This window comes from Montipora foliosa, chromosome 1 (assembly GCF_036669935.1).
Source record: "Montipora foliosa isolate CH-2021 chromosome 1, ASM3666993v2, whole genome shotgun sequence".
Lineage (NCBI taxonomy): Eukaryota > Metazoa > Cnidaria > Anthozoa > Scleractinia > Acroporidae > Montipora > Montipora foliosa.
In genome coordinates, this window is record NC_090869.1 from 46,916,237 (window position 1) to 46,926,236 (window position 10,000).

The 10,000-nt window shown below is 43.6% G+C and overlaps 1 protein-coding gene and 1 pseudogene across 4 annotated transcripts in view; both read left to right on the top strand.

Annotated features, from left to right (window-relative positions):
* Positions 1-2,989, top strand: part of LOC137978478 (uncharacterized) — a 4,139-nt pseudogene extending 1,150 nt beyond the window's left edge.
* LOC137999773 (uncharacterized) overlaps positions 1-10,000 on the top strand; it is a 28,650-nt gene that overhangs the window by 9,404 nt on the left and 9,246 nt on the right. For 3 of the 4 annotated variants that reach the window (XM_068845681.1, XM_068845690.1, XM_068845698.1), the window contains one exon: positions 5,693-8,290. The exons of the other annotated variant lie outside the window; for it this stretch is intronic. In XM_068845681.1, coding sequence (XP_068701782.1) covers positions 5,693-6,304 — 612 coding nt within the window. In that variant the 3' untranslated portion in view covers positions 6,305-8,290. Of the gene's footprint in view, positions 1-5,692; positions 8,291-10,000 lie in introns of those variants that run through there. 4 annotated transcript variants of the gene reach the window in all.

The following is a 10,000-nucleotide window of genomic DNA, read 5'->3' on the forward strand; positions in this document are numbered from 1 at the left end:
GTATTATTCGCCGGCGGGGAGGTCTGTATAGGGAAAAACTGTGCCCGAGGTCTTGAGTACGGCCCAAGGCCGCAGGCCGTGGGACGTACTCAAGGCAGAGGGCACAGTTTTTCTCAATACGGACCGACCTAAGCCGGTGAATAACGTATTTAATTTTTTCTGCTTCTGCAATGATGTTTGAAACATTCGTAAAAACAGCCGAATAATTTTCTACGTATTAAAATGCTTTGTCTTGTGTTGAAAATGAAACTTTGTCTTGTTGAAAATTAAAACAGGAGGAATAAATTTAGTGAAAAATGCAAACATCTGTCTCTGCCTTCATATCTTATTATTTCAAGGATTCGTCTTTGTTCTCTGTCAAGTCCTTTAGAAATCAGTGCAAAACTTAGAAAACTGTACAAGAAAAACTTGTTGACATTAGTTCACAGCGTTGTGATTTGTTTGACTATCTTAGCAACGAATCCGTATTTTCTTTAATGAAGCAAAATAGAACTCCAAAGAAAACAACGGATGTCAACCGAAAAACTGAGCTCAAAGGACTTCTCTGCAGTTAGTCGTTTTAGTTAAACAGTATGTCAACAGTTCACAAAAAACAGCGACGCGAAAAACCACGGTGTCGCGATGTGTTTGTTTGCCTATTTTAGCTAGAAATCCGTATATTCTTAAATGAAGCAATATAAAACGAGATTAGAAAATAGAACTCCAAAGAGTTCAAAAAGTTGTTTTAAGTTCAACGGTGTGTCAACAGTGCAAGAAAACCACCAACTCGAAAGCAGCAAACTAGCAAAGTGTTGTCAGCAAAATCATGTGAACACTCGCCTTTTTGAAGAAAAACCAGGCCTTTCATTTCATTGCTGATGTTTTTCCTTTTCTTTGCAACGGTTAGTAAGCAAAAACTTGCATTTTAAGAGGCGCAATCCAATGTTTCGTCGCGCCGTAGTAAAAAGCGACAGTTTCGGTACGGAACAGATTTCGGACCGTGGTCCATATCGTAAAAAGCTGCACCGGCTACGAGCGTGCGATTAGCCAATCAGATTCAAGGATTTAGGATTCCGGCCCACTGAGATGCTTCACGAAAAAATAGGGACTACTATTTCACCAGGCAAGGAAGTGGACCTGTCTCCAATGTTTCTGACACAAACATCGACGGTAGATTACGACAACTTGTGCAGACTGGACGTACTTGGACTCGCGGATTGTGCAACTCGTGACCAAGATGAGGTGTATTCAGAGTTCAAAGAACAACTTAAACGAGACGAACAGGGTTGGTACAAAACTAGCCTTCCATGGAAGGGGAACCACCAACCTGTACCAAGCAACGAAGCGGGAAGTCTTCGCAGGTTAACTGGCCTTGTAAAGAAACTGCGCAGCCAGGGATTGATAGACCATTATAATCAAGTGATCCAAGACCAAATCAAGGCTGGAATAGTCGAGAGAGTTAGCAGACTTGCAACTGGGCAGCACGAGTTCTACATTCCTCACAAGGCAGTGGTACGCGACACAGCAGAAACAACCAAGCCTCGAGTAGTCTATGACGCATCAGCAAGGGCCTACTCTGGTACACCCTCGCCAAATGAGCGTTTGAATCCTGGCCCACCTCTTCAGAACAAGCTCTGGAGTGTCCTAGTTCGTTCTCGGTTCATCCAGTGGCAGTCACAGGAGACACCAAGCAAGCTTTCCTCCAAGTCCGAATCAAAGTGCTAGACCGCGATGCGTTAAGATTTCACTGGTTGAAGGACCCAAGCAGTCAAACAGTGGAGACGCTGAGGTTTACTGGAGCCCTCTTCGGCCTCACATCATTGCCGTTCCTCCTGGGAGGCGTAATTCATCACCTGTTGGAGAGTTGTAGACAAAACTACCCGGGCATTGTCAGCGAGATCGAACGAAGCTTGTACGTAGACGACCTGATCAGCGGTGGTCCTACAAGTGAAAAGACAAAAGAAATCAAATCAGCTTCTCAGATCGTATTCGCCAAGGGTACCTTCGAGTTGCATAAATGGCATTCGAATGTGAAAGAGTTGGAATCAGCCGCTTCCGAACCAGTCTCGATCGAGGAAGAAACGTACGCAAAGGAACAGTTAAACGTCCCCAGAAGAGAAGGAGCTACCCTGCTCGGTTTGCCATGGGACAAGGAAAACGATACTATCGGCGTGAGTTTTCCACAACAGAAGGCTGATCCCAGCAAGCGAGGAATTTTAAGCAAAGTGGCGAGGATCTATGACCCATGCACTGCGATTGGCGTCTCCTACTCCTCTACCGTGACAGGTGTGACGCCAAGCTAAACTGGGATGCAAAGCTACCAAGCAAGTTGATGCAGAATTGGATCTGATGGGAGGAGCGACTTCCCAAGCAGCTTACAGTCCCGAGGTCCTTAGCAGCCTATCAAGAGGACATTCAGTCAATCGAGCTGCATTCCTTTGATGATGCTAGCGGTAAGGGCGTAGCTGCGGCTGTGTATGCTGTAGTCGGTCAAGAGTCAGGCGTCAATCAGGGGCTTGTGGCAGCGAGAGCAAGGCTCTCCAAAAGGGGACTGACGATCTCTCGGCTAGAGTTGGTGTCTGGGCACATGGCGGTGAATCTCTTTGCAAACGTGGTCTCAGCCCTGGATGGATTTCCCCTAATGAAAAGGTACTGCTGGCTCGATTGCACCATTGCCCTGCATTGGATCAGATCCCCAGGCACATATAAGCAGTTTGTGAGTAACGGAATTGAGAAAATACAAGCACATTCGAAAGTGACCTGGGGGCACGTAGGGACCTTGGAGAACCCTGCTGGCCTTGGAAGCCGTGGTGGAGCAGTGACAAATCATCCCTCTTGGTGCAACGGACCGAAGTGGTTGCAGAACAAAGCGTGCTGGCCTCCAGATATTGTGACCAAGGCATCAGAAGAGAAAGCAACGCGAGATGGCTGTGAAGATAGCAACAACAGATTAGCTAGACACCCTTCTTGAGAAGTCTACCTACTGGAAGACGATGAGAATCTGTGCGTGGATAATGCGGTTCATCCACAACGTTCGTTCAAGGAAGATAGGAAGACTCAAGGGACCGCTGACAATTGAAGAAACTAACAAAGCGAGAATCGTTTGGGTGAAAAGAGTCTAGACCAGAGCCGCAGCAGATAAATATTTTCAAGAAGATCGGTCGCAACTGAATCTACAACCAACCAAGACGTCATATTGGAATGTCGAGGCAGAATCCAAGGGCATTTTCCGGTGTATTTGCCAGATAGTCAGCGCTTCACGGAGAAGCTCGTAACACAATTTCATCTCGGAACGCTCCATGAGGGAGCTGTCAGTACCATGGCCAAGGTTAGAGAGCTGTACTGGGTTCTGCGCCTGAGAGGATTGACCAAAAGAATCATGAAGAGTTGCCACGGCTGTCGGCGGTTTCAAGCACAAGCATTTTCATCCCTTCCCCAAGGAGACCTCCCAAAGGATTGGACGGAAGGTCAAACGCCCTTTCAAGTTGTCGGCGTCGATTACGCGGAACCGTTGAAGTATCGTAAAAACACGAAGACAGAGGGAAAGGCGTACGTGTTGCTGTACGCCTGTAGCCTGACACGAGCTTTGTTCTTGGATCTATTGCCCAACTTGGAAACTAAAGAATTCCTCGTGAGTTTCAAGTGCTTCATCGCCCGACGTGGGAGACTGCAAAAGGTGTACTCCGACAACGGAAGAACCAGCAGACCACTGAGTTACGTGGATGAAGACATTCAGCTACCCATCCTGACCCCGAGTTCCTTTCTGTATGGTCAACCGAACATGCTACCAGAGTGAGAAACCTCATACGTCCAGGAACATGACCTGAGGAAGAGAGCTAAGTATTTGAGAAAGTGCAAGGATACAAGTATGGTCACGCTGGACAAGGGAGTACCTCCGCGGACTGAGAGAAAGACACCGGCTAAAGCACAAAGCAGACGTAACCTAGCCATCCAAGGGAGAAGTCGTTATCATCAAATCAGAAGAGAAGAACCGAGCACAGTGGCAGAGATGGAGTGATTCGTGGGGCGAAGCTAAAATTCAGAAAGTCGCATCTGGAACGACCAATTCAGCATTTGTAACCTCTTGAGTTAAGCTGTAACAAATCAGTACAGACCCCACCAGAGACCCTGAATGCAGACGAACCAGTCTACAGGCCGCGAAGGGATGCTGCAGCGGCAGCTAGATTTCGTATCCAGGTTATAAACGACAATGAACAATTAATAATGAACAATGCATATATCGATAATCATGACCGATTTTCCAGCTGTTTAACTTTTGTGGACATTTGCTCTCTCAAGGCAAATGAGGGGAGGGTGTCGGAAATCGTGTGATTACATAATCAAACCCCTTTTACGCGTCTAGAATTGATTGTTTAGTTGACCGGAAGGAACGGGCATCGTATCTGTCATCGTTAGTAACTGTAGCCAACCAAAGAAAACATTGTACGATTTGTTTTGTCTTTTGTTCTAGTAAAATCTAAGAGTGCGTTGTAATCGAACTTGGGGACGTGTGTGAGGCAGAATATATATGTTCAAAATTCTATCGTGAGTGAGTGATTTTTAGCGCGAGCTTTATCGGGAAAACATTGTGTTGTCGTCAGGAAAACATCTAATTCCCAACACTACCCCTTATTCTGATGGACCTCATCCATGACGGGTCCGGATCAATAATGGAATATCTTATACAGCACCGATTTTCACTCAATCACTCCTGATGTTTATGGATTTTAATTTCGACGAGCATCGTCTTAGGGCCCGTTTTTAGCAAATTTCTCATTGGAAGACTGGTTCTTACTGAATGGTCTTCGCTGTTTTTTCAAATATCATTCATTGACACAGACCATGCAACAGCCATGAACAGCTCCTGCAAGCAGTCCTCCCCATATTCTTGTTGTTTCCAGATAAGAACAGTGAGAATTAATAAAATCGTTGCTCATGCCGTTGCTTAATCTTTAGTAGTTTTTTCACTGTTGAGGGGTTGTCATTCGAGTTTGACTTTTGATGTATAGGCGAATCAACAACGAAAGCTAATCTGCCTTTTGCACCCGTTCTGCAGTGTGCTTTTTTTTTTTTTTACCGCCTCAAAGGAATATTCCCAAGACAGCGCGTTATTTCTTAAATGCAACCGGTAAAAAAAAGCCGTGCAGTGCAAGCTGGCTGCTTATATGATCTCAGAAAAAGGTGAAAGGGTCTTCAGCTTCTACTTTGGTCAATGTCCGGAGCTATGTATCACAGAGGCAGAGGCCACCCTGCAAGCAGAGCCTCTACAAAACCCACCAGAGGGCGAGCAAGAGAGCCTCTGCAGAAATCGTGTCAAGTCTTTTAAGTCGCCGCAGCCCAAGTCTCTGGGCTAGTTACTCCGGTAAAAGCGGCTTAGGCAGCGCGCGCATCATACTTTTGACTAGGCGAAGGTCAAAATCGAGCCTTAAGTACGAAAAACGATATGGCGTCTAGAAGTGCGGGTTTCTGTTCCCAAGGAACGGCTTGCGCATACTCAATGAAGACTTTACACGATTTTCTGCAGTGTCCTTTCTTTTTCGTCGAGTTAAGAAAGGCTCTGCTGACAAGTTGTGCGGAGGGCTAATCGACACTAAAAAGAATTACTTGGACTTACGTTAAATGTTAAGTGATATTTTGAAAAAAAGTAATTTCTTATCTAAAAAAAAAAAGACAGTTTTGAAGGTATCTGAGCTCGTTCCTTTCTGTTTTTTAGACTCATTTAGATTCCGTAAAAACTGCTACTCTGCAAGATTACGCTGTGAAGCCATTTAGCACCTTGCATCTCATTGTGGTGTTGTACGAAATCAATGACGAAGCTCTCGATCACGTCATTTTTGATTTGTTTTGGGGTTATCCCACCAGCGGGTGCGATTTCCTTGATGCCTCTGTTCTGATCTACAATGGACAGTCGTTTCAAGGACTGGTGGACTATAGGCAGGGTGCTTATAGCGGAGTTTCTCACTCTGGGGATGTCATGGATAACGCTAAGCGCCTCGGTCACCACACCATAAGTGTGAAACTGAAGAGCCTTCCCGCTGCTGTCAACAAGCTTTTCTTTACTCTGAGTGCATGGAACTCGCCAAATATCTCAAAATACAAGAAACCCAGTCTTCGATTTTTCGATGCCAGGAAACCAAACCAGCAGCTGTGCAGTGATGAAATGCAGCACGCAGCTTATTCCCAGGCCATCATTATGTGCTGTTTGTCCAAGATAAACGGAAGTTGGAAAGTGTTTAGTCTTCGCACGCTCTCTGCTGGAAATGCCAAAAATTATTCCAGTCTCCAAATGAAGATAACCGACTTAATTACACAAGGACTTTGTTAGGGCTTCTGTTCGTAGGAAATATCGTTTTGTAGACGAAAACAGATGATCCTATAAGTGGTCATTTTAGAACAACCGCTAAAAATACTCTATTAAAGGGAAAGTACGGTCTAGAAATAGTTTCTCTTAATTAAGAAAACGTTTCCCCAGGAATTCGAAAATAATTGCCGTTTTGTCCAGTTCCCTGTTAAAATGTGCTTGAAAAGTTGCCTCTTTCGTGACTTGGAGAGCGCCATCTTGGATATGACGTTTATGACGTAGCATTAGTCAACAAGCGTGTTTGACCTTACTAACTTCTTCGTTCCGCGATCACTTTCTCAATGTTGTGTGACCTTTCTTCGAGAAATTCAAATGTAAGATGAACTATGGTAAACGATCTTGTGGTTCAATAGGTAGTGGGCCATGTAGGCCATAAGTGCGACGGAAACTCAAGTCACAAAATACTTAAAGATTTAGCTAGTCAATCAAACTAGGCGGCAAAAATCAGCCAGAGCAAATGTAACAAGACAAAAACCTTGAACATGAGAAAGAAATATTCGACAAGCGTACCTTTTTCACTTTCTTCCTTCAGCGACAGCCGTCTTCGATGCTTCAGCAAACGTATTTGTTTGCCTTCACACGGGGAAGCGTTTAAATTAGAATAAGTCGACGACACTTTCAGATATTGCTCAATACATGTAGCAAGGCTTTTTTACAACAACAATTACCGCGGTTGGGGTGTACGCTTTCGATGGGGATGAAACTAGACACATTTCTAGACTTGAGAACACATATGAAAATTAAAAAAACCGAAGCTTACACCGGAAAATCACAATTTAAAGAAAAGTTGGCTGGCGAAAATAAAACGCGGATGGATTCCTCGAACGTTAAAACCTGACTTCTATATTGCCTGTTCGGGTCTGTCATTTTACCAAGGAGGACTTCAAGCGGGATCTTCAGGTGTATGGATATTGGTCTTGGTGACCTTCGCTTCATACGGAAATCTGAGTCAGCTAGTCCAAAATATCATTATATTGGAGCGAGAAAACTGAATCAATATGGACGCCTTTCACTGTTATGCGCTAATAAACGTAACTTGAAATTTGGTTAAATTTTGTTAGCAGTATAGAAACTACTGATACGATTTACTCTTACCATTTGATGGAAATATATAAATCGATCGTTTGTTTTGAAGTTGTAACAGGGATCTCGCAGAAAGCCACGGTAGACAGATTATGAATTTATTTCACAGCAATGAGCGCGGGGTAGCACTGCAAGCTCTCTTTCGCTTTGTAAAACTCCTGCATTTAACTCACATATAAAACCCTGTTTAACGACCACGAGGTAAATCTGTTCAGAGGTGGAGCCAATATCAATACAGTTTAGCCTCTGGATTAAGATTCAAGTCTACAAAGCATTGCTCTCCTCGCCTGTGTTTTCTTCTTTGCATCTATTACATTTAGTCATCCGGAGAAATCCTTGACTATTGCTACGTCATAGCCTCGTTTGCATACACAAAAACAAAGATGGCGGATTTCAATTTAAATTTGCCTATTTTTGAAGCGTTATTGTTGGCTATTTAAACACATTTAGTCCAACTGAGTGGTCAAGTATGACAATACAGGTAAAGAACTTTCGATTCAGAGAAACTTTCTCTAGACCGTACTTTCCCTTTAAGAAGAAAACTGTTAATTCTCGGATTTTCGTTCCCACTTTGTGATCATTTGTATCTGATCACTGTGATGTCTTCTTAATACACAAATTAGAGGATCGGATATAAACGAGTCGACTATGTGCTTCTTAATATCCTAATGCACGAAACGTCTCTCGGGTGATTCAGTTTCACTGAAATTCAGCGCATGGGGAATTAGCCTCAGCGCAAGCACGAGTTATTGCACAGGTAACCCAGGCTCACTGTGTGTGCCACATGGGTAAATATAGAGAACATATGAGGCGAAGTTTAGGTCTGGAAATTTGCTAGAAAATGGAAATAAAAATTGATGAAACTTACCATGTGGTGAGCTGTTGTTGTCTTTAATACGTACACGAAGTTTCGGGAAAAATGGTCCCCGTTCACCTTCCTTGAATTCATAGTGTAGTGTTAAGGTAGGAGACGGAAGCTAGCGTCGGGACGCCGATCGACCCAAAACAAGCACTATTTTTTTCGCGAAAATCGAATCCAGTCTCTAAGTAAACACGCCAGGCTCGTGGAACATGAATTTCTCTAAACCATGAATCCACTGAAGCATCTCCAGGTAGCAACGTGAAGCCACCAGGCTCCGTAGAACTTGTAAGTTAACCTGCTAAAATGGCGGCCAGAAGCCGTTGTCCTCGCAGTGTCCAATTCAAAATGGCACTGAACTCGGGACGCCTGGTGACGAGTATAATAAGTCCTGGAGGGAGGGGAGTCCCAGATTGCTCAGTGAGTTTTGTTTTTAGTGAGTTTTGAACTGTCAACAAGGTGGGTTTCTAAACGGCGTTCTAGCTATACACGCCCCAACAAGCCAGCTGGTTTTAAACTTTAAACTTTATTAACAAAACAATCAATTTGTGGGTCGAAGGGGGCCAGACCTAAAAAACATGATTTTTCAAGAATCTATAAATACACTAATAAAAACGATGAGAATTGTACAATACAATTGGTCAATCCACTTGGGAGATAATATCATTAAGAACGTCTAATCAAATATCAGTGCTGAATTAAATGTCAGTATCCGTCCCATTGGCGTACAGCAGATGGAATGAATGCGTCAGCGAATCTCTTGGTTCGGCATTTAAAAATTGGGAATTTTCTTGGAATCCTGAGACGGTGTTGATGTGTTTTCTTTTCAGGTAGTAAACAGTTCAGCTTGTTGGTAGGTCCAAGAGCAGATTTGCATAGTGCATGGCATAAACTCTCTCGGCGCTCAAACAATGTAATCAGGTTGGCTGTAAAGAAAGATAATTTTAAGTGCTCTTTGTTGAATTTGTTCTGTTTGGTCACAAAGACTGGTAGTGATAGCGAATTGCCAGACTTGGCATGCGTACTCCATTATCGGTCTGACAAACGAGCAGTAAACTGAAACCAGGTCGTATGATGACGCACCAGCACGTTTTAGGGTACGAAGAGCATAGATTCCTTTTCTTGTCTTGGTACAGATATAATCTTCATATATACATAATGGGACCAAGTGAGATCAGATGAGATATACACTCCAAGTAATTTAAAGTGAGTAACAGTGTCAATAACACGACTATCCGCGGTTAAGGTTGCACTGGAGACTCATGTCTAAGGAAACTGATGCGTAGTTCTTTAGTTTTTTGGGCATTGATTTTCATGTTCTTGGTAGTAGACCAGTTACAGAACTTGTCATGTTCACTTTGGAGCAAGCTTTGGGAAGGACAAATTTAAGCTTTCAAAGATAGTCATATCATCTACCTACATACTTGTAGAGTGATAGATCAGACGTGAGGTCATTGATCATCACAAGAAATAGCACAGGTCCAAGTTCTGTACTTTGAGGTTCACCAGCATGTGTTGATTTCCAGGCTGATTTATTTTCGCCAATTTTGACGCGAAAATAGCGTCGACAGAGGAAATCCGCACACCAATTGATCGAAATATCAGGAACTCCCAGCAATTGCAGCTTGGTGATGATTATGTTGTGGTCTATCAGGTCGAAGGCTTTAGAGAAATTAATCATGCATGTGCGAATGATAACGCGTTGGGTATCAGAGGAG